General features: G+C 39.1%; 5 protein-coding genes across 8 annotated transcripts; 1 reads left to right on the top strand and 4 right to left on the bottom strand.

The window, feature by feature from the left end:
- Nucleotides 1-104: 104 nt before the first annotated feature.
- Nucleotides 105-5,278, bottom strand: LOC140784358 (vesicle-associated protein 1-1-like). 2 transcript variants are annotated; one of them, XM_073131724.1, is made up of 8 exons: nt 4,995-5,278; nt 4,749-4,819; nt 4,564-4,645; nt 4,358-4,473; nt 4,105-4,269; nt 3,975-4,016; nt 1,024-1,101; nt 105-530 (listed from the first exon to the last, which is right to left on the bottom strand). In XM_073131724.1, exons 1-8 carry the CDS (start codon nt 5,044-5,046, stop codon nt 423-425), a joined length of 714 nt encoding a protein of 237 aa, XP_072987825.1. In that variant the 5' UTR covers nt 5,047-5,278; the 3' UTR covers nt 105-422. The 2 variants fall into 2 exon arrangements, with proteins under 2 accessions (XP_072987825.1, XP_072987824.1); XM_073131723.1 differs by having other exon boundaries at nt 4,358-4,645; nt 4,995-5,205.
- Nucleotides 5,279-7,776: 2,498 nt separating this feature from the next.
- LOC140784355 (uncharacterized) lies at nt 7,777-12,307 on the bottom strand. 2 transcript variants are annotated; one of them, XM_073131717.1, is made up of 8 exons: nt 12,113-12,307; nt 11,906-12,034; nt 11,791-11,830; nt 9,491-9,566; nt 9,212-9,409; nt 8,917-9,126; nt 8,384-8,829; nt 7,777-8,294 (listed from the first exon to the last, which is right to left on the bottom strand). In XM_073131717.1, exons 1-7 carry the CDS (start codon nt 12,153-12,155, stop codon nt 8,428-8,430), a joined length of 1,098 nt encoding a protein of 365 aa, XP_072987818.1. In that variant the 5' UTR covers nt 12,156-12,307; the 3' UTR covers nt 7,777-8,294; nt 8,384-8,427. The 2 variants fall into 2 exon arrangements, with proteins under 2 accessions (XP_072987818.1, XP_072987817.1); XM_073131716.1 differs by having other exon boundaries at nt 7,777-8,829.
- LOC140784354 (uncharacterized) lies at nt 12,244-16,082 on the bottom strand. Its single transcript, XM_073131715.1, has 2 exons — nt 13,145-16,082; nt 12,244-12,889 (listed from the first exon to the last, which is right to left on the bottom strand). The coding sequence occupies exons 1-2, from the start codon at nt 15,660-15,662 to the stop codon at nt 12,546-12,548; spliced, it is 2,862 nt and encodes a 953-aa protein (XP_072987816.1). The 5' UTR covers nt 15,663-16,082; the 3' UTR covers nt 12,244-12,545.
- Nucleotides 16,083-16,122: 40 nt separating this feature from the next.
- LOC140784356 (uncharacterized) lies at nt 16,123-19,070 on the bottom strand. Of its 2 annotated transcripts, none has more exons than XM_073131720.1 (2): nt 18,988-19,070; nt 16,123-17,269 (listed from the first exon to the last, which is right to left on the bottom strand). In XM_073131720.1, the coding sequence occupies exon 2, from the start codon at nt 17,215-17,217 to the stop codon at nt 16,255-16,257; it is 963 nt and encodes a 320-aa protein (XP_072987821.1). In that variant the 5' UTR covers nt 17,218-17,269; nt 18,988-19,070; the 3' UTR covers nt 16,123-16,254. The 2 variants fall into 2 exon arrangements, with proteins under 2 accessions (XP_072987821.1, XP_072987820.1); XM_073131719.1 differs by having other exon boundaries at nt 18,960-19,070.
- Nucleotides 19,071-19,906: 836 nt separating this feature from the next.
- On the top strand, nt 19,907-22,212 carry LOC140783488 (peroxisomal membrane protein 11-4). The gene has a single exon (XM_073130384.1). It carries the CDS (start codon nt 20,009-20,011, stop codon nt 20,678-20,680), a length of 672 nt encoding a protein of 223 aa, XP_072986485.1. The 5' UTR covers nt 19,907-20,008; the 3' UTR covers nt 20,681-22,212.
- The last annotated feature ends 859 nt before the right edge of the window (nt 22,213-23,071 follow it).

A 23,071-nucleotide genomic window follows, 5' to 3' on the forward strand; every position in this document is an offset into this window, starting at 1 on the left:
CGACTGCATGTATCTCCTGCATGAAAAATCAAATAAAGATTGATGCAATAAAGTACTACAACGCTTTAAATCAGTTGCTCATTACATTATTAACTACAATCATCTAAAACGGAACGTTGATTCCATTACTTGATAAAACAAAAGAGCTAGTCACTACAAGCAGAGGTGGTTTATTGAAAAAGTTGGGTCCTCTGACCTTCACGCATACATAACAGAATATATAAGGCTAAGGTTAGCAAAATGACTCTCAACTGACCACAGCAGATGATAAATAAACTCATTTCCCGCTGAATTAACACAAAGAACACATCAAACCCTAAGTGAGCACGCTCTAAGGTATACAAATGGCTGAGGCAACTAATAAGTATGACAAATTATTTTGATTTGTCCAGAGGAATGGTTAAGGCGTGCAATCAACATGGTTATGTCTTCACCAGATAGCCTAGAATGATGCCAAGCAGCACGACGATCACGACAAATATGAACGAGAAACCACCACGCTGCTTGTTGACTTCCCGCCTTAGGAGATCCTGTATGTCAAGATAAAAAAAAAAAAAACTAGTCAGAAAACACAAAGGAAAATCTCAACCAAAAGTATGCCAATAAAAGAGCCAAACTCCTCGATCAGGCAGTATATACACCAGTTTGGGAGTAGCAGTTCTCTTTTTCACGGGGCCTTACTGAAGTTGGCCACATTGCCACTCGACATAATGCCTAATCTGGCATAAGCAAGACTTGTTTAAGCTATGAAATACTATTAACCTGTATGAGCGGAGAACATTATTCTTATGATAACACCTGCTTTATTTCTTTGGATTAATAAAGGTAAATAACCTAAGAGGCAGCGACCATGATATGCATGTGGCAACAAATTTGCAATGTGCCTGTGGTAGAATGCTACATAAATGGCCAGTGCCAAATACAAACAGTATCATTCAAATTCAATAACTTCAAACAGAGTTACCGATTAAGGAGTACAGCCAATGGACATATTATAAATGATATATAAAATCTGATACTAACCAATTCTTGTCGAAGCTTCTTGTTCTGCTGAATAGCAGTACTCTTTTCCTCGGTCAATCTTGAAATTAAGGTAGTTGCCTGTAAACAAATAAAAGATCCAAGTAAATAATGGATTTACAACATCAGGGAGAACCAAATAGATAAAAGGATAAAGTATCAGATTGTTCCAAAATACAATTCTATTATCTTATCTAGAATAACGAAAATCATGAGAAAAATGTTAGTTATACACAGGATATTTAATGCAGTATTAGCTTATATGCAGAACTGATTCTGCAATTTTGGCCTTAGTACCCTCTTTCCTGTTGGGTTGCATGTAGTGGGCTTTGTGCCTAATTGCCTACTGATGGTTGGCTAGTCTGTTTCAGGTGGGATTACAGGAGATAGCTGGCAACTTGTCTATCCAATCAACCTATAGACTCTGAGGATTCAAGAAGCTTACAAACAAGAAAAGAGAAGTTACAAGCAAACCTACGGAATGTGAGGTTGTATATCAAAATGGTGATACTTTATCATTCAGTCAGTATAAGACATGGTGGAAAGACCAGATTTTTATACAGAGTAAAACAAGAACGCAAAGAGTCATGTTCTATGGACTTAGCATGGTCACATAAGCTAAAACACATAGTAAGGAAGCGCCCGTTGATTTAACAGCAACTATACTTCAAGGCAGAAGAGGAGCATCGCTTGGATAATTTTAAATCCTGTGTGACATCTTAATCAAACTTTGGTGATGCATAGTTTTCAAGTAGTATGTAATAACATCTTAGTCAAATTTTCTCTTTCGCGTGCTTCATTTTCCTTCTATTATCCTGAAAGAGATTTTTAAAGTCTCCATTCTATTATTGCTTACTTCATCGGCTTCCATGCTTATCATGTGAAATATTAGAAATTATGCATATAAGTATGAATAAACCAAAATCGAGGAAAATAGCTTCTGCATTTCAGAATGAATCCAGAACTTGCTTTTCTCTTCGTTCCAGTATTACAGTTGAGTCTTCCAATTAAAATTTTGTCATCTTACTGTCTAACAGTTCCCACACAACTATACCAAGAGGATTTGTTAACATACTTGCTCCTGCACATTTGACTCCTAGAGGTGAAAAATCAACTGGTTAACTAAGAATGCACATTTGATAACTTGGTCGCTGTTGATAATTGATGCGTACAATCAGGCATTATGCATTAACAGAGACTGTTATTACCTTATCTTAAATACAGAATCTCCAAGATGCCTCATCTCTAGTTCTATCATTTTCCCATGACAGGAAAAAGTAAACAAGCTATCTTTTGACCTGAGTGTGACAATACCAACTTTAAAACTAAACTAAATGAGGCAGAAACAATGTCTCTGAACCAATTGCTTTTCTATGACCCAACATAAAGAAGGGCAGCCAATCATAAGAGAGTATAGCGAATGGAAATGAAATCATGCACATAGTAGACCACAAATATATAAGGAATACATGCTCATGCAGTGTCCTTAAAGCTTATTGATGAACAGGAAGAGGGTTCAAAATGAGATATTCAACTGACAAGAGTCATCAACGTATACTCCTACCAGTTCATATGCTACAGTATAACCGAATAACCTGTTAGCAAGATTTGTATGGATCTTGTTGGAATTGAACTTGCAAGACTAGCATCACAAGAAATCCTGCAAACCAACTCGTGTCTTTATGAGATAAAAGTTATCCACACCAAGAGAAGGCCAAGAAAATAATTTGGTTGCAAGAGTTAGGAAGCAGAGTTCTCATGAGAGAGAGAGAGAGAGAGAGAGAGAGAGAGAGAGAGAGAGAGAGAGAGTAACTGAGACGTGGGTTCGGGTGCAACAACAAGATTTCAGAAAAGTCAGTCCTGTCGAAAAGTGTGATTTAAGATAATCAGATCAGGAGAAATATTTGGATAGCAGTACTTCAGCCATTCAAATTTTAGTAATCATTTAATTGACTGGCAAATATACATCATAAATATCTTTATGGAAGCATTGACTCGGCAAATGATAAATATATAAAACAGGAAGTCCCCAAAGTTGTAATCTAGTCTGCTAAAATAGGTTGTAAAAATTTTTAGACCAACATAACAAGCCAGCACACTAGTAAAGCATGAGTGAAGATGGAGAACCGATGGTTTTGCAAACAATATATGATATAAAGCAGGAAATCCCTAAAACTGTAATATAGTCTGACAAAACAGTTTGCTAATATTTTCAGACCAATAAAAAGGCAGCAGACAACAGTAAAGAATGATTAATGATGGATCTATCATATCAGCTGATATGTGCGAAATGGTGACTATCACATATGTAAGAGTTGCCGAACTATAACGGAAACCAGAAGCACTCAAGATGTCAAAACTCGAAAATTTCAAGCTAGTCCAAAGTTATCTAGCAGTACCCAGAAGCAAATATTAGATTGAGACTGTTGATAAAATCTGCAGATTAATTAAAATAAAGATATATATATATATATATATATACATACTGACGTGGCAAAAAAAATCTCCATAAAGTGGTCGACAATCAGGTTAACAAAACAATAAAACCAGTTCAGCAACAATAAGGGAGAGAAGATGTGTGCAACCAGGGTATAAAAGAAGGTAAAATGCATGAAATGGAATGTAGACACCTGATCATTTATCATTTAGGTGACAACTTTTAATCACAGAAAAAACAATAAAAATACTCTATCAAGTCCCAGTGCTAAATGCTATAGTTTCTAGCTGACAGCAGATATTTCAACTTTTTTCAAGGATTCAGCAGATAGATACTAATAGGTGACAAGCCACAAAACAAATCTTAGCATGGGAAGTGCCTTGGAGATCTCACATTAGGACAGAAAGGGCATTTGTATATTTGCAAATGCTGAGATACTGATACATCTATAACACACTACAGAAGTAAAGTACCACAAACACCCATTGCTTGAGAAGCGAGTTCAAATGGAGCTCACCTCAGAAGATTTTTCTTCATGTTCCTCGTATGCTATTGTTGCCTGGAATCATATCATAACAGCAATCAATCTACATTCCCAAGAACTAGTCCAAAAAATATTCAAAATACCAAGCTGCTTGAATACTTACAGCAGTTAAATCTGCAGAACTCAAATTCCCATTATCTGACACAGATGCCCTAGGAGACGTACCCTCCTCTGATCCTTCAGGCACTGGCGATGGTGGTTGTGGCGGCGGCGCATACACAACTCTCAACTTCACCTCATCCACCACATTGCCTGACTCTTTCGTAAACTAAACAAGACCAAACTCCACATATGAAAACATAACGGCCTAAAAGAACCTATAATTGATGAAAATACGGGAATGAATAGTCAAGTACCATTTCGGGGGTAATATCCTGCACCATAGCACCTTCTTTCACGATAACACTCTGAACAAGAAATTTGTCCTTGCACTGCATGTCAGGAGGAGCTTCCCGTTGCGCTTGCATTGTAACTGAATCATATTCAAGATCTTCATTGAACGAAAATGAACAAAAAAGAAAAAAAAAATGAAATTTTGGGCAAAAATCGAGGTAGAACATACCAATAACACCGCAGGTAGATCTGGGCAACACGATCCCCGCATTGGGCCTAACACAGTACTTCTTCGGGCTCGTAGTCTTGACCTAAATTTGAAAAGAATAATAATAAAGTTTCACCTGTTTTCTAGGGTTTCAATACTGATATAAAGAAACGCGAAAGATGAAACCAAAATAAAATTTTGTTTACCTTAAAGGCCACGTACTCATCAGTCTTGTTTAATAGCTGAAGAGAGCACGAGATCTGTTTCTTTAATTCGACTTCTCGAATTCAAATCCAAACCAACGCAGGCCGACGCAATCGGAGAAATATCAAAAGAAAGACAGAAAATACGAAAACAAAAACCAATCAAAATCCACAGCAGAAGATATAACTACTCGAATCTTGTGATGGAATTCGGATTGGGATGAGAAGAGAAATCTCAAGATATCTTACAAGGAAATTTGAGCTCAACCGGCTCGATCGCAAGAATTTCTTTGGTGCTCATCCTCGAATTCGATCTCAGCGAGAGAGAGAAGAATCGAAGAGGAGGGGAGAGGCGCAAGTTTACTTTCCCTCGAGTCCGGAAGTGGTTTTTCCAGTACCGAGGAGAGGGGGAAAGTGGGGAAACCAGGAGACGAGAAAAGGTGGGGATTGTGGAAACGGGAAAGGTGAGGAGTCTTTATTTTCTTTCCCTTTTATTACTCTTCCTTTTAATTCTAGAGTTTCCAACATTGTGCATATTTGAGTCGGATTACAAAGTTAATATTATGTTAGCCATTGCCCACTGGCATCGTACTTTATAGGGAACTTTTTAAATCAGACCCTATATTTTCACTATTTTTTATAACACTTTTGTCTTTTGAGGATTTTGTACTTGTAGCAAAGACTAGTTCTTTTTTTTTTCTTCCAATTATCTTCATATGATATTATGAGTTAAATAAATTTAACCATTTTTCAAATAAAGTTTTCCAAGAATATTTTAGTTATTTAATTAGTAGATTGTATAAATTACAAACTGAGGTTAATGGTAGTTATGTAAAATAATAATAATAATAATAATAATAGGGTGTCGGTATGAAAATTTGAATGGTTGAATTACAAAAGTTTTAAATATTAACTCCCTAAACTATGAAAAATAATTCGTCCCCTAATGATGATGAGTAAAATTTTGGGACACCTAGACCTGGAACTATTTAGGATCCCTAAAATATTTAGGATAATTATACTGAGATCTGCTAAATGATCTGCTAAACTATTGCTCATTTCTACTTTTAACACAATTTGACCTTCCTAAATTATGAAAAATATCTCACCTTTGATAGTGTTAATAGAAAAAAATATCAAATGATCATCCTCAAGCTATTCTTTTTAAATAATAATAAAGTGGTCTTAAAATTGATCTTACGATAGACATGTCTATTTGTAACGAATAAACTAAAAAAACACTAAGAAGATTTGTTATAAATTACAAAAAAATAATAATGAGGCGAATGTAGAAATGATAATAATTCAAGGGGTATTAGTTTACGCTTTACTATTATGTTATTGCTATTATTATTTCTTTATTATTTTTCTTCTTATTAGCTTTACCTGCTCGAGTAGTTAGGAAAATTGAATGTCTCTCCAAACTTGCATCAATTTCCTACCACCTATTAAAAAAATAATTTGTTATATTAACAACATCAATACATGATTAATTATTGCTTTCCACAAGGTGAAGAAGTGTTATGGAAATTGTTTGATTCGAATTCAGATTGCTAATATCTAGGCTGGCTGTCACACCTAATACGACCACCCAACAGAAACAAATAATAAAAAATTATCCGCTGGTAATTTAATCAGCAACTTGATGCTTAAGAAAGAACATTTAAATGACTTTATTGGATCTTCTGTGGAGCAGCTATTCAGATCCCATTCACAAATCCAATAATTCTCATTCTTGTTGGTTGTTGAGGTGTTCTTCTAGTTTAATGTTGTAATAAGGTGGCATATTACCAAGGAGGATATATTATTATGCAATTATATCATCCTCACTAATTTCTTGGTATTAATAGCTCCTTCCTATGCAACTGAAAAGAGCTAATCAATTTGGCATAGAACGATAGATCAGTTTTGAGTGTAGGGACGCCCTCCAATGTGATGGTAAATCTCTTTGCATGACTCAGTTGCAAAGTGTTTAATCCACGACCACCGTTCTCCAGCTTCCTCTCATATTTAAGCTTAAAAAAGACGTCAACAGTAGGTTAGAGGATATACCCAACCAGTTCAAATTCAAATCAAGATTTTTTAACGTACTACGTAGTAGAAGTTTTATACATCATGACCCAAAAACATGTACGTATATCATTCTACTTAACGAGGCCAGAATGCATGTGAAGATTTAGTAAGACAGACTCAGGCAATCTACCATGCACGCAAGTACCAAATCTAACGACAGCACGATCAGTGGAATACATATGAAGGAGCTTCTATCATTCTATGTTAGGTCTGACGGCCATGAAGAGAGAAATACGCCCAAGGAATTCTGTACGATGACACCACAGGAAAGGTAGTGGTCTTACGTTACATTTCAATCAAAATTTGAATTTATAGACCACTAATCACTCCTTCCAACAGAACCAATCAGTTAAAATTCACAAAACCTACCAGAAAGAATTCATTCTGTCTGACTCCTAATTATATTTCAAACTGACCAAAGATAAGAGATTGCTTATGAATCAACAATAGGGTCGAAGCTGCGAAACATAGATCAGCTAATACCATAGACTGGATTCAATAGCTCCATTGTGCATTTCAGCCAGCACTGGACTTGCAGCTCGTGGAAACTCTTCCTGCTCATAGTTCACTAGCAACATGCTTAATAATGCCAATGCACAATTTGCAAATTAGAAGGAGATAGAAGTTATTCTGTCCCCCTTGATCCATCAAATCTATAGTGTTTCTCTGTTGTATAGCAGGGGCAGGAAAGAGATCATAACTGACCTCCTCTGGAACTTTCAATCGGATCTTGAATCAGCTCCTGACCAAATTCAGCTGGACAGCAAATGATCAACTTGTCCAAGTGCTGGCGAAAGGGCATGGTCGAAAATTACTAGTAGGCTCGTATAATTTTCATTCTTAGAACAAACTACCAAATCTCCCCCTTCGATATATCATCTCACTATCTCCCGTGATGTTTTGGAGAAAATCAGAAAGATAAACCACACTATCATTGTTTAAGCATCCATGAAAGAAGTGCAAAAATAAAAAGACATTATTTACAGAGTTGATGATAGTCGAAATGTACTGTTTTTCTATTTGACAGATAACAGGTGCTAAAAACAAGAAACTAAAATAATTTCCTTTAAAAAAAAGATGACTCTCCTGGAGAACTAATTAATAACCATCCTCAAGTAAAAAAAGCAAACCAAAAGAAAATGATATTTACCAGAAACTGGAGGTATGTTAACTTACTTAGAGGCCTACAACAACTAAATTAAAAGCTTGAGATCACGCGTTACCTCTTATAAGCTGATTAACAATCAGCTTTGTTGGTAGTCCCATCATTCATGTTACCATATTTGAACAGCCAACCTAATAATGATGATGAAATGCTAGTGCACATGTCTAAACTCTGAGAATGAAGCTCCAAACATCCATATGAAAGAATCATGGCAACAAGAAACAACTCAAACTTATCAAGGTACAGAAGATAAGTAATACCTACCTCAAATGTTTTTCCTCTACTAGGAAGACCGTAGGATTTCAAGAGAGCTGTTAGAATAGAAGAGAGTTTTAACAATGAAGCTCTTCAATTTAAGCACATCAGGTGCATATTTAAGAAAAGAGACATAATGGTCTACCTCTTCAGTCCCAGAACTTGAAAAACTATCTATAATATCAGCTATTACTGTCGAACTGGGCTTCTTGATGACCTTCTATAAGAATGTCTGACAGGAGAATGGGACCTGCTCCTCCCTCTAGTCCTATCTCGTGGCATATCTCCATTCCTATCTCTAAATCTCCCCCTATCTGACTCCCTCCCATTCCTATAATGATCATGCCTGAAATCAGACCCTCTCCCTCCATCCTTGCTTCCTCTTCCACTCCATTCACGAGATCTTTCTCTTTCAGAGCTACGTTCACGGTATCGATTGCGGTCCCTATCTCGGTCTCCAGACCTTTCTCTTCCCACTGTATCATTCCCTCTGCCTCTATTCTCATTTTCCTTCTCCCTCTGTTTCCGCCGTTCCTCTGCCTCTTTCTCCTTTGCTAGCCTCTCTTCTTCCTTTGCTTTTTCCTTTGCAGCCTGAAGAGCAAATCAGAAATAAGCCGACTATTCTATTCCAACAGATCTCTAGTGTTCGAAAAAAAATTCGTATGTTTGATACCATACCTTGAATTCAATTAGAAAATCCCTCACCATCCCATAACCGATATGCTGTTTCCCAGTTACATGAGATTGCGTCCTCTCAGCAGCATCGTTAGCTACCAAAAATGAACCACATATCTCACAAAGTGCCATCTTCTTTTCCTGTGGAAGCATCATAACCTTATCACTTGATTGTTGAGTTAAGGCTGTTTTCTCAGCATTTAGCGTATCAACCTGAAATAGAAGGTCCATCAATTAGGATGTTGAGTAATGTAAAGACATAAGTAGAAAGGATAACATCGGACACTTTATGCAGCACCTTCCTCATAAGTGCCTCTGCTTCATCAACTTTTCCAGCTTCACCAAGTGTCTCAACTTGTTCCAACAACTTCTTGATCTTTTCTTCTAGCACAGCTAGCTGCTCAGACTTCTCACCTGGAATTGTAGGAGGTGTTATTTCTACCTCTTGGGCAAGACGGTCCCGACCACGTCTAACTTTTCTGTCCAAGTCCATCACCTGCAATAGAAACAGAATATGTCTTTATCAAGGATTCAACTTTGCAAGTAAGATATGCTCCACTAGCTGTAATAATCTTACCAGTTTCTCACAAAATTGTGCAAGCTCCGCTTCAAATCTTGGAACATAAGCATCATGTCTTGGGGACTTTTCAAAACTGTAAATCACCAAATTTACCTCCCATAAGAAGTGCGAACAGGACAAGTGAATAGAGTTATGTTGTAACAATAATGTATAGAAAGGAGCTGTATATAATCTCAAGTATTTTGCTTCAAACATAGGGTAGCTAAGAAGCCGCAAGCATAGAGTACGTAGATGAATGCAACTCCATTTTCTTGGTCAGATTTGGGTTCAACTAAACAATTTCACAGTTTTTTATCTCTTCTATCTTAGAATTATTGTGCCAAGACTTCTCCTATCTTTTTCGCATTTGTTGTTAACCCTCCAATAATGTTGTATATTCTAAATCTTGCTTCGAGACTCCTTTAAATTTATTCCTTCAAGGACCATAAATATAGTAATCCAGAAACAGCTGATGCATTATTTGCAATTTGCACATCATATGATTGGTGAATGATGACACTACAACAATGTAGCACTCCCCTCACTGTCCACATAATGCTCTCTATGTCCTTCAAAAGACTCGATTTTACGATCGCAACACTAGTTTTGGTCTAAAATATTTGTCATCTATTAAAAATGACTAGTAAAAAACTAAAAACAATTATATTTTCATAGCAAGTTGTATATTCATCTTAGTTCTCTTCTTCAGCTTGACGCTATCTTTAAGAGAGCATTTTAGTATTTTCATCTTAAAATAACCTTATTAACCATACTTATTCAGTTCAATAACCAAACACATTTCATAAATCTATTTAAGATAATAATTACAATTTTATCCATGTTTAACAACCAAACAACAAAGTTAAGAAGTACCTAGTTTGTATTTAAGAGGTGCATATAAAGTTACCGTTGAAAAATTATCGATAATAAATATTATCTTTCATTTACCTTCCCTTCTTTAAACTTTATAGTGTTACCATGATTATGTACCTAACCTGATTATTGGAATATTGATGCAGCCCATGGCAACATGCTTTATAAGCCTCATGCAATGTCCAGATGGCATAATATAGAAGAACAGCAAACATTGAAAATATAAGTGTTCTAAAGCTACAATAGACTACTAGAAAAAGAATATTTACATACACACTTCACAGGAAACTGAATCCTACACACTTCACAAGAGAACTGAAGTTTGGAAACCTTTACATTGTCAGGGAAAATGCCAAATCTCGTTACCATGGAATCTTTACTAAGACCTAAGAGAACCTTCCTAAGCTCTTCAAAATATCAGGCCACTCTTCCCCAAATATCAAAACAAAGTTAACTCATTTTCTCATTCTGAGAAAGCACTGGATGGTAAGACTTTGCTTTTCCATACAAAACACTTTTCTCTTCTTTTCCACAAAAATCAGTTCCAACCCAGCAATATCCTACATTGTGAAAAATCAGTTTTCCTTTCTAAACATTTATTTTTTCTTAGGTATACTGTTATATCAATATTTTTCATTGATAGAGTGGAAAATGTATGTTCAAGAAGTTTTCTCTTCTGGGAATAGTCCAGCTTTTGAGCTTGGCAATTTACATATATATATAGCCAAAAGCTATAGCTAAAAGAAGAATTATGTCAAGACCACGCTACAGCACCCGAAGTGCTACTGGTTCATAGCACAGGCTAACCCTATCACTTCACTCAACATCAGCACCAGCATTTCTATGTTTTCTAGATAATAACTATCCAGATATATCATGACTATATAGATGTTGCAGTCTAATCCACAATACACAACATTATCTACTGGACCTACCAAATATTGATCTGCAGAAAACTTTTTGAACTCTCAGAAATTGCCAAGCTCAAAAGCTGGACTATTCCCAGAAGAGAAAACTGCTTAACCCTAACTACATTTGATGGCATACATTAAGCATAGAAGGAACATATATCATCAACTGTTTCACACGAGGACCTGATGATAGAGTGTAAGCCAGTTACCTCCAAAGAAAAACAATGCAACAGCCAGAGAACTCCAAATGTCATATTTAGCATAGAGCGCCAGTAACTCATATTAAAGTTTGCTCCTACATGAAATATAAACCAGCTAGCTTCAAAAGCGCTCTTCCAATCATAGAGTAATCAATATGAAAGAAAAATATACTTGATCATCAGCTAAGGTCAGTCATTGTGATGACTAGGTTATGAACAACCATATAACAACAACAAAGTCTCAGACAACATTATTGAAACTATAACCAAAGACTAAATAAAATAGATCGCAGATGGGTAAGGTCCTGATAAAAGAAGAGGAATCAGTTGTTACCTTTCCTTGAGCTTAAGATCATGAATTTTGGGGCAAGGTCCTGATAAAAGAGAGTAATAATGAGAAATCCGAAACCAAATGCGATATTACATAGTGCAAAGCTCGAAAGACATACCGAGATCGCTCTTTGTATTGACGAACAGATCGTGAGGGCAGAATCGCACCATGAAGGCACCGCAGACCTCCTTATCGTCCCATTTAATCTCCTTGTACCCTTTCTTCTCCTCCTCCGTGAGATTTCGGGCTAGGAGTACCATAGAAAGTAAACATACGGAAATAGATAAAAGAAACGGGGTCTAGGAGGTGAATCGCAAGGTATTACCTGAACCCATGAGTTCATCAAGCAGAGCTCTCTGTGCATCCATGGAGGGAGTAAACCCTAATTTCAACAGAGAAGACGACGACGAAGGAAAGCTTGAGAGCAAACCCTAGCGTCGAAGGAAAGGATAAGACTGACAGAAGGTTGATTGGGGATTTTTAAATCCTTTTCGAAATACAAGTTGGTTTAAGCAAACAACGCTCGAGGAACTTATAAGTTGTTCGTGATCAGCCCCACTAAAATTATAGACCTGATCATTGCTCGGGTCGGGTGGTATTCGGATCGGGCCTGACTCTAAGCCCGGCCGGTCTCTGGTAGGCCCAAGTCCAAACCCGTCTCGATAATTTTTTGTAAAAGCCCAAGCTTGCCCTAGCTATTTGTAGCTCAATCCAAGTCCGACCCATCAACCCGGTAAACAATCAGCTCAGGGTCGGGCTTAGGTCCGACCCACTCCACTTACATTACGCATTTGGTCACACCATAGTAACATATCTAAAACCGACTTCATGGTCGGTCTTATTGAAGGCAAAGTGGCTGTGCATACGATACCCAACTTGAACACGGCCTCGATCTGCGTCATGTACGACGGCTCTTTGATTTCCTCCGCTACAGCATCGGATATGTCATTGCCCTTTTGCAAGTGCTGCCATGCCCATTCTGCTAAATACCCGTGGTCGCCGGCACCGTCGTTGGCTTTTCTTCCGGTAGTCAGCTCTAGAAGAACAACCCCGAAGCTATATACGTCGACTTTCTCGTTCACTTTTCTTGTGTATGCACACTCTGCAGGATATATAACATAAGACGCTCAATGTCAGATAACGCTCAAAGCAAAATTGTTAGAATACATATATTCTGAATTACTCCAAGCATCGCCTCTTATATTTATGTTCGTTATGTAAGCTATATTCTTGTAAATTTGTACGTTACTAGTATTGCTTATGATAAAATGTAGTTTATGACTTTGATGTCTATGTTGTTATAGATCATAGTAGTAGAAATGGAGTAATTACTAGTATAAAGAATAATTTGTCACACCTGGAGCCATGTATCCAAAGGTTCCTGCTACTGCCGACACGGTATTGGGCTCGTCAGCCTTCACTATCATCCGGGCTAAGCCGAAATCTGCAATCCGAGCTCTAAACTCCGAATCCAATAAGATATTGCCCGACTTCACGTCACGGTGCACGATAGCCGGGGAGCACTCGTGGTGCATGTAGCACAACCCCCTCGCCGCACCGACGGCGATCTGGATCCTCGTAGGCCAATCTAACGGCTCGGATTGACCTCCACTTGTCTTATGTATCCATCTGTCCAAGCTCCCATTCCCCATGTATTCGTACACGAGCAGCTTGGAATCAACGCTCGAGATGCAGCACAGCAGCTTGACAATATTCGCGTGCCTGATCGAGCCCAAGATCTTGACCTCGGATTGGAACTGCTTTTCCAAATTCGAGTCCAATTTCCTCGCATTATGGATCTTTTTAACAGCCACAATCTCTCCTACACGACTTCCTAGGTTGATGCGGTACACCTCACCGGCCCCACCGCTCCCGATCAGGTTCTCGTCCGCGAGACCGCCAAGTATCGCGTTCTCCGTGAAGTTTAGAATCTGGAAGGCGGTGACCTCCCACATGGCGGATTCTGAGCCTTCGGATCGTTTGCGGCAATCCTTTACCACGAAGAGGGCGAAGGCCATGGCGATGGGGATGGCCATCGCACCGAGGACGAAGAATAGGATCCGCGATCCACCGGAGAGGCCGTCGAATCCGCGGCCGCAGGAGCGGACTGCTAGGATTGCATCCGCGGAGCAGAGGCGTGGGTTGGAGAGGAAGCTAGTATCATACGTCGGGATGTCGAGCGAGGCCGGAATCTCGCCGGAGAGGTCGTTGGAGGACAGGTTGAGGTAGTTGAAATTGAGGTTTCCGATCTCGCCCGGGATCTCACCGGAAAGCCTGTTCGCCGATAGATCGAGTATCATGAGCGTCGTAAGCAATCCGATCCCAGACGGGATCTCGCCGGAGAGGCTATTCCGGCTCAGATCGAGCTGTTTGATTGACGTCAAAGTCGAGATCGATGCCGGGATATCGCCGGAGAAGAGGTTGTTCCTCGCGTTCAACACCTGAAGCCTCGGGGCCCACGAGGGGATGCTGCCCGTAAACCGGTTGTTCCCGATGTCCAGCAAAGTGAGATTCCACGGTAATTTGTCCGGTAGTGTGCCGGATAGCGCATTACCATGCATGACCACCGTCGTCAGATTCGTCGCTGACCAGATCCCAACCGGAACATCGCCGGAGAACCAGTTCATCTCGATCCGGATGTTTTCCAAGGCAACACAATTCCCGAGCGATTCCGGAATCTTTCCGCTCATGTTGTTATTCGACACAACTATAGAAGTAAACACTCCTCCGGCGCACAAATCCACCGGCAGGTCGCCTGAGATCATGTTGTTACTCACTTCAACGTTCCGTAGTGGGGAATACTTCCCTAATTCCGGCGGCATGACACCGGTCAAGCTATTGTAAAATAGCCGGATATCGCTAAGCGACGGAAGAAGGCCGATGCTCGCCGGGATCTCGCCGGAGAGCCAGTTGTAGTACATGAAAAGAAGCGATAGGTTCCGGAGATCGCCGAAGCTTTCCGGGATCGATCCGTTGAGCTGGTTGCTGGAGACGTCGATTTCCAAGAACTCTGCTCCGATCGTGCCATTTAGATGGATATTTCCGGAAAACTTGTTGTTGTAAAGATACAAGAATTTCAAATTCTTGAGATTCCAGATTCCCGCAGGGATGCTTCCGGTCAACGAATTTAGGGATAAATCCAGTTGCACCATCGCCGGCAGCCCCCCCAGAGAATTCGGGATCTCGCCCTCCAGATTAGCGCTGGTCATCCATAGGAAGCTCAGCTTACTCAAATTGCCGAACGCCGCGGGGATCCCCGCCGGCACGAAGGGATTATATGCGAGGGCGAGGGTTTGGAGATCGGAGAGGTTGGCGATCTCGGCAGGGAAGGTGCCGTAGAAGAGGTTATTGTAGAGGTATAGAGATCGGAGAGACGTCAGCCGGCCAATGGCGGGTGGGATGCTGTTGGTGACGTTGTTTGAGGCGAGATCGAAGTCGGTCAGACGGGAAGAGAGGCGATCGATATCGGCCGAGAGATCGCCGGTGAAGAGGTTGCTGGAGAGGTTGAGGTATCGGAGGTTGGAGCAATTATAAAGGGAGGTGGGGAAGGTGCCGCCAAGGTTGTTATTGCCGAGATCGAGGAAAGAAAGGCTCCTGAGATGGCAAATGGATGCGGAGAAGACTCCTAGTAAGCCTTGGTTGGATAAGGAGATCGAGATAACTGCGCCATTAGAGGAGCACTGGATTCCAATCCAATAACAGTAAAAGGTTAAGTTGCTCCAGGAGGCCAGTGCATTTGGGTTATCCCAATCACTCTTGATTCGTAGAAGCGTTTGCTTCTCTGTTTCATTTGGTGTGATTTCAGATATGGTTATGAAAGGGAAAAGGATGAGAATTAGGAAGAAGAGGCAGAGAGAGGCCATCTTCCCCGCCATTTTTCTTCTTTCGCCAACCAAAATGGGTGTATCTGGGGGATTGTTTGTGTAATGTAAAGGATATAGCTCTCATGTGCCGCGTTGTGTTAATGAAACAGGGCTACCTACGGCCTAGTTATCAAAAAAAGAAGTGCCGCGTTATGGTAAGTTCAGAAGTCGTCGCAGTGGAGTGCTTGGAACTTGAGAAGGAAGACTATTTTACGAAAGGTATTAATCAAGACCATGGGGACTCATTAAGCACCACAAAGGTGGGAGAGAGTACACCTTTTCGAGAGAAACGTGTAACACATTGATTGATTTAACGTTTCCAGAAAGAGAATAATATTTTGATTGTATTTATAAATAAGAAAAAAAAATTATTTACAAATAAAGATACAAGTAAACAGGCATAAATTTTATTAACATCCAAACATGTTACATGTCCAAGGCTACTTGTGACGAGAAGATTCTGACATGGCCATTCAGTCAGCAATTGATGTTTTATTTGTATGGGAATTATAGGGAAATACAAGTATACATGTGTTTCATGAATGTATCAAATGTTCTTAAATAATTTACATGTCATCATGCATCTTCACTGAAACTCTTGGGCTTATTGTTTATCTAGAGAGGTGAACCCAGCAAACCAAGCAATCCGCATGAGCTGAATTGCAAGAACTAGCACCCACCATGATACCAGTCCACGAAGACCTTCCACCATCCATGCAGGCGAACCAACCTCGGTAGCCAATGTAAGCCCTCTCATTAGCTGCAACACCCTATAAGCCTCATAAACTACAGGGGCCACCAACCACACCGGTGATTTCCAATGCCATGTCAGCATCTCAATCAGCACCTGTATAGATAGAAGTAGAAGATAGGGCCCAAGAAGCACTGCTGATGAAATGGATGGAAGATGTGGCTGGAGAGTGCCTTTGTAAGACGCAAAGAGTAGCACCAAGGGAATGAGAAAACCCAACAGACTCGCACCCAGGTTCCATAGCTTGTAAGCGCAAGGAATATGGCTTACGCGGACAGAGGAACTTTCCTTTGGACGCCCACAAGCATCGGCCATGAGGAGGAACAGCATTGCACCCATGTTAAAGATACAGTCGAGCCCCACCAGGGAGAGAAGGCCAGCTATATTGGGGCCAAGGAAGACAGATGACAAAGGCAACCATAAGGTCGGGATCACGCCTGTGACCAGTAGAACAGAAGGACCCAAAAGCCACATCGGCCATTTAAGAGGTCGTAGTAACATAGATGGCTGATTTTTCAACTCTATGACATCGTTTTCACTCTGCAGAAATGGAACTTCTGGTGCTTCTTCTGCATCAATTGGTTCAACAATATTGCTGCCCTTAATAATATCACCATCCTCTGTGGAAGCATATGGAAGAGAGGATTCCCAAGCAAGGTTCTTTGTGCAAAGCAAAGGCAGATTTTTGAACCTACTCATGCAGATGGAAGGCTTCCTACTACCTAGCATGCGCACTCTGGAAAATCTCGACTCATGAAGCTGACCTTTCAGCAATTCTTTGTTTATATTCAGTTGTAAGCAAGTTAAAGAGGCCATTGTTTCAGAAATCCCTCAGTAAAAAGTCTCCAAAATTGACGTTCCTCATACACTGCCAAGAGAAAAATAATTAGGGTCTTGGGAAGCATTGTCAAGGACAACTGAAGCACAATCTCTTGTTTTTAAGAACATACCAACCATTAGCATCCACTTTCAAAGTATATACAGAAAATGAGAGGTAATGTACAAGATGTCAGATAAGACATAATCATGTTATTTTTGGTTTATCACAGTACACATTAAGGAACACAAATACATCAGTGCAAGAAAATGGCAGGAATTGGCATCTCACTAACATGGATTTCAAATATAAGTCTTTGTGAAACAAGTCAGATAGTTCTTAGTACTGCACTATTTCAGGTCTTACTTTGAGGCATAACTGCAAGATTTTTACCATGTTGAATTATAATATCACAAAAAAGTAGAACGAGTGAATCTCTCTCTACAATATCCTTCTCCTATTCATCGTGTACCATTCAGAACTACTAAATTCAAAGCAAAAATGTGGTTAATGTACCTAAGCCTTGGGTAAGAAAATTCACAATTCTCCAATTTTATTTCTAGGAATTATGATTACGTTGATGAACATATATCTAATATGATCGCATCAAGCCAGTAGTGTGAAAAGAAAACAAAAAGGTTAAGGCATGAATCTAAAACCAACTAAAATTGATCGTAGAGATCTGAAATACGGCTATGGTGCAGAAAGTGAGAAACAGTTGTAGCTCCTCAATTAAGAATCAAATCTCTACCCAGAACTGAATGGTTTTATGGTTTATGAAAAAAAAAAAGAATCTGAGAGATTAAGACTACTTCCTAATTGCAGAAATCAAGCACATAGTCTGCATAATCAGAATGTTTATTTTGCTAGTTTACAATAGTCTGCCACTTAAAATACTAACCTTGGATTTCCAAATTAGATTCCTTATTCTGTCTACTCCTTTTTAGCAGGATTTATTTTATGTTAAGCTTCCTTACTCTTTTAATTCCTTTATAGCAGGATTTGAGCAATCAAATCTAATGCTTGATATAATGGAAACTTCAGGCTAGAGTTTCTAGCATAGAAAAGATTATTGTTTTCAATATCTGATCTGCTTCTTTCACATTCGACAGAAAATGTAGTCATACAATTATTAGCATCCTTTCCCTTTAGAACAGCCGAAAGCCATGAGATTTGGTTTCAGAAATACACTTCTCTTTAAGAGAAGAACAAAAAATTTCATACAACGAAAAAACTTCATACTTATTTTAGTCCGATCTCTATAACATCCTATTACTCAAATCTTAGATATTAAACATCACTGGAGTGGATTGATAAGGCTATAGGCTTATCCAGGGATGGGGGGCTATCAGAATAATCGAGTATACAAATTCAACCCAACTCGAATCCATCCAAACTAAAAAAAAGGATATAATTTGAGTAAATCATAAAACGTTCGATCCTAGTCAATCAAAAAAATATGTAAATGCGTCTCCATTAAGATTAACATACATAAGATGCTTACAAAAATGAAGGGATTTTCATATATTGGAATATGTTGATTCAATCTTTCGATCACATCAAATATTAATTCCTCTATGGAACTTCCCAAGTCTAGAAAAGAACTCGATTTATGCCTGGATTGATCGGATTAAGTAAGCGACCATTCGAATTGAGAGGAGAAATAGGGTAATCCTCCGGCAAACAGACGATTAATTTTCGCGACGAGGCGGAAGGTGTTATTACTAAGAAGAGGGCTTACAAGAGGAAGGGGGCGACCGTGGAATCACCTGATTCGATCCGTCTCGTCGCCGGTAGGTCCGATCTGCATCGGCATCACGCGAATTCTTCCTGCAAAGAAAGGCAAATGGATTCACAAGTACAAAGGAATCTATTTATAGTAACTGTTTTTTTTATTTAAATTATTCGTAAACTGTTAGCATATTTTCATATAAACCTACTTATTTATTTTCCTACATATTAATTCTCTTAATTATATAAAAATATCATGCGATTAATTCCAGGCTCTCTAAAAATTATTTTCACTTTTATTTTAGATAAAAGAGAAAAAAGGTTTAAATGTAAAATAATTATTTGACAGTTAGATGGTAAGATATATTATTAGATAGTTAAAAATAGACGGTAGTTTAGGAAGATAAAACTGTAACTAATCCTACTTTTTTTAGAGTCTAATTTGGACCACAATTACGTTCATCCTGAATTTTTATTTTATTTTATTCTTTTTAACTTAAATTTTAATTAGACTCTAATTACACAAGTTGTTAATGGCTGAGACAGTAAAATAACCTAAATAACTCTAGTTCTATGATTAAATAAATACTAAATAAGATTGAAGGTTATAATATAGTTCACTGAGTTGCTAAATATCAAACCATCGCACTATTATGAAATTAGACGGATAATTAAACATGTGTAGCTTGATGAATATAATAGGATAGCCAAGTATTTTAGTTAAAAGTGTAGAGGTAAATTAAACTGGAGTCAAATCATAAGAAGTTAGAAGCTTAGTGCGGGTGTTTATTGGTTAAAAAAATTTAAAAATTATTGGGGAAACAAAGAGATCTTTGTCTAAATTGCTCGGAAATTACTGGTAAAGAAAAAAAAATGCAAACAAATACAAAAAAAAAGAGAGAAAAAATCACTCGTAAAATATTCCCAACGGATCAAGAAAGCATGGTAGCCAAGAAACTCCCGCCCATTATCCAAACCCAACTCTAGTGGCTCTCAACATACCCAATACTCCCTCAAACACTGCTGCCATATCCATCCCCTGCCACTCGATCCCCAACCATGAGCAGCGACGCCGTCGACAAGCTCGTCGTCTTCCTCGCGAAGCGCGACGGCATCGACAAGCTCGTCAAGACCTTCCAATACGTCTCCAAGCTCGCCCACTGGCACGCCGACTCCACCCTCCCCGACTTCGCCAAGCGCGCCAAGAACTGGGAGGTCGCCGCCGGCCTCAGCCGCAAGGCCTTCCGCACCGGGCGCTTCCTCACCGGCTTCAACGCACTCCGCCACCTCCCTACCGGATCCACCCATCTCCTCCGCTCCCTCGCCGTCTTCGCCAATGCCGGCGAGATGGTCTACTTCTTCTTCGACCACTTCCTCTGGCTCTCCAGGGTGGGCGTGCTGGATCCCACCTTGGCTAGGAAGATGAGCTTCGTCTCGGCGTTCGGGGAGGCCTTCGGATACGTCTTCTTTATAGTTATGGACTTTATAATGATCAAGAAGGGGCTGGCGGAGGAGAGGGAGGTCAAGAGGAACGGGAAGAGCGAGGAGGAGGTGAAGAGGATTAGATTGGATCGGGTGATGAGGTTGATGGCGGTGGCGGCCAACGTGGCGGATTTGGTGATTGCTCTGGCTGACATCGAGCCGAATCCTTTCTGCAACCACGCAGTCACGTTGGGAATTAGCGGGTTGGTCTCGGCTTGGGCTGGCTGGTATAGGAACTGGCCTTCATGAAAATTTTATACAAAGAGAGGGATTAAAACGCAAACAAGTTTTATAGAACAAAGAAGACAAGGTGAGCAACACTCGGTTTGAAACTTGTGAGAGAAGAAAGGAATTAATTAAACGTCGTCGTTAATTTCTATCGGTTTAATTTCTTTTTCTCTATAAAAGTACTAATTGCAGCTCTGCTTAAGAACTTTTTCAAGATTTATAGAAGGGTCAATGACTGTACACATTAAGAACTAGTCTTTTTTTTTTTTTTAAAGTTATGCAAAGAGAATGATTTTAGTTGCAAATAAGAAACAAAAAAAAAGAATAATGGATATAACACTCTGAGTTATTAAATCTCTGTAAACTTAGTTGTGTGATATTTGCAGTAGATTTTATTTTAATATTTCCGACAATCCAATCTGCGGAATCCACCTCCCCCTAATTAAGTTGGTATTGTTTGTTCATAGTACTGGCATTTTGACTAGAGACAGCTGTCTGCTGCTGCTCTGGATCTTAATGAAACTGCTCTTTATTAAATGCATACTTGCTTCTTAATTGCCTTCTTCCACCTCGCTTTCCAGTTTCCAACCTTCTCTGCAAACGTTTTCCAAACCTACATCTGCTCTCATTTCATCCAAACGCCATGTCTTGAACCCATTAGTTCTTTCTCACTCTACGTTTATGTTTGGCTTACTAAAACTTTATATTATACCCATAGTTTGAAGATGGTAAGAATAGTTTGATAATTTTGTAATTTATTTATGATAAAAAATATTAATGCTAATGAACCACTGTTATGTTTGGACAAAAAAAATCTAATAGTTATAATTATTTTCTAAAATACAAGATTGTTAAGAAATGCTGGGTTAAAATGGAGCTAAACCATGGTTGAACTCTAATCTGCTCTAAAGAAAAATATACCATTTCTTTCAACCAGGGAAGAAAGATCTATCAGTTCACTACTCTCACTAAATCTATTCCTTTTTTCATTGCATTTTACATCACCACACACACACACACACAGAGATTACAACTAATCTATGCCTTGTCCTCTTGATTCCTCCTTGTAACCCGAATGTAGCAGAAGATTATAGCCAGAACCGCCGTCGCGAAGCCGCCGAGTATCACTTCCGCTCCGGCTATCGACTTATCCGACGAGCGATTCTTCCCCATTCCTTGCGGCGCGCCGGCGATTGCCGCAGATCCCATCGCACTTGCAGATGGTGGCTCTGCAACACCACCAAGTGGTCTAGCCATTGCCAGTGTTGCAAGCTCGTAGAAACCAACTACTACTAGTAGCAAGAGGCGAGCCATATACATATGCCAATGTATATATACGTATATGAGAAGAAAAGGCTAATAGAGTTACACTGGGGAGGAGGAGTTGAGGAGGAATGTTTGGAGAGGAGGAGGAACAATGAAAGCTTTATATAAAAGCCTAGAAACTTGGGTTCATGTATGGTTTGCAAACTGTGTTCTTAATGGTCAAATAGGTTGGAATTAATAAAGAAGAAAAAAGACACAGGTCTCACGGTTGGCATATTTTTTGTTAACTTATGTTGGCTTATATAGTTATATGTTTATTTATTTATATTTTTTTATTTAAAATATGAGGGAGGCTGTTCTTAGGGGAAGATGGCTCAGGGAAGGGTTGCATGTTGCCTTCTCTGTAATCCAAAATATAGGAATTTCCTACGCCTTGGGTGTGACTACCAATTAGGACATGCCATGTTGCTGGGTTGTAGAATTACTAGGACCTGGATTGTAGTGGATCGAGTGGTGTTGACCATGAAGGGGAACATAAGTAGATCTTAGTGGAGTTATTGGGAGAGAGGAAGCTTCAGAGTCCGGTGGAATTTAATAAATATTTGGAGAATAATAGCTGGCAGCCAACCATTGTGATTGGTGAGAGCTTGTAATACGCGTTTTTGAAAAATAAATATAGAGATCTAAAACAAGAAGATGATTAAAATGGGAAATAATTTAATACGAGCAAATCTAAAAATTAAATTAGAAAAAGAATAAGAGCTCCGAATGCGTTGCATTTGGGCAGGCAATTGCATGCTGATTGCTGAGTGATGAGGTCTTGCCAGCAGCTTTGCGTGCTCTTTGTTCTAATTTTTAGGACCCAAAGAAATAATAATAATAATAATAATAATAATAATAATAATAATAATAATAATAATAATAAGAGAAGGAAAGATGGTATGCTTGAAATCTATTAGAACTAAGACAAATAAAGTAGATGAAGGATGAAGATAAATTAACTTGACATTAAAATGTTTATATCTTTCCAAGTTTGTATACGAGGCTTATAGTCTGAAAAATTATATATATATATATAATAGTACAATGATGAAAAGGTATGGAATGATGGGAAAGTAAAGTAGTGATGATGTATGAGTTGATGGA

This window comes from Typha latifolia, chromosome 3 (assembly GCF_019914945.1).
Source record: "Typha latifolia isolate L0001 chromosome 3, TyphaL0001v2, whole genome shotgun sequence".
Lineage (NCBI taxonomy): Eukaryota > Viridiplantae > Streptophyta > Magnoliopsida > Poales > Typhaceae > Typha > Typha latifolia.

What these genes read in the sequence shown, in the direction of transcription:
- LOC140784355 (XM_073131717.1), bottom strand. Translation starts at nt 12,155, where the DNA reads ATGGATGCACAGAGAGCTCTGCTTGATGAACTCATGGGTTCAG. An exon ending in GATCTTAAGCTCAAGGAAAG is followed by an intron (nt 9,567 to 11,790) that starts GTAACAACTGAT and finishes GGTGATTTACAG; the next exon opens with TTTTGAAAAGTCCCCAAGAC. An exon ending in CACAATTTTGTGAGAAACTG is followed by an intron (nt 9,410 to 9,490) that starts GTAAGATTATTA and finishes TTTCTATTGCAG; the next exon opens with GTGATGGACTTGGACAGAAA.
- LOC140784356 (XM_073131720.1), bottom strand. Translation starts at nt 17,217, where the DNA reads ATGGCCTCTTTAACTTGCTTACAACTGAATATAAACAAAGAATTGCTG.
- LOC140784354 (XM_073131715.1), bottom strand. Translation starts at nt 15,662, where the DNA reads ATGGCGGGGAAGATGGCCTCTCTCTGCCTCTTCTTCCTAATTCTCATC. An exon ending in CTTTGGATACATGGCTCCAG is followed by an intron (nt 12,890 to 13,144) that starts GTGTGACAAATT and finishes TATATCCTGCAG; the next exon opens with AGTGTGCATACACAAGAAAA.
- LOC140784358 (XM_073131723.1), bottom strand. Translation starts at nt 5,046, where the DNA reads ATGAGCACCAAAGAAATTCTTGCGATCGAGCCGGTTGAGCTCAAATTT. An exon ending in GGTTGAGCTCAAATTTCCTT is followed by an intron (nt 4,820 to 4,994) that starts GTAAGATATCTT and finishes GAATTCGAGAAG; the next exon opens with TCGAATTAAAGAAACAGATC. An exon ending in AGGATATTACCCCCGAAATG is followed by an intron (nt 4,270 to 4,357) that starts GTACTTGACTAT and finishes GGTCTTGTTTAG; the next exon opens with TTTACGAAAGAGTCAGGCAA.
- LOC140783488 (XM_073130384.1), top strand. Translation starts at nt 20,009, where the DNA reads ATGAGCAGCGACGCCGTCGACAAGCTCGTCGTCTTCCTCGCGAAGCGC.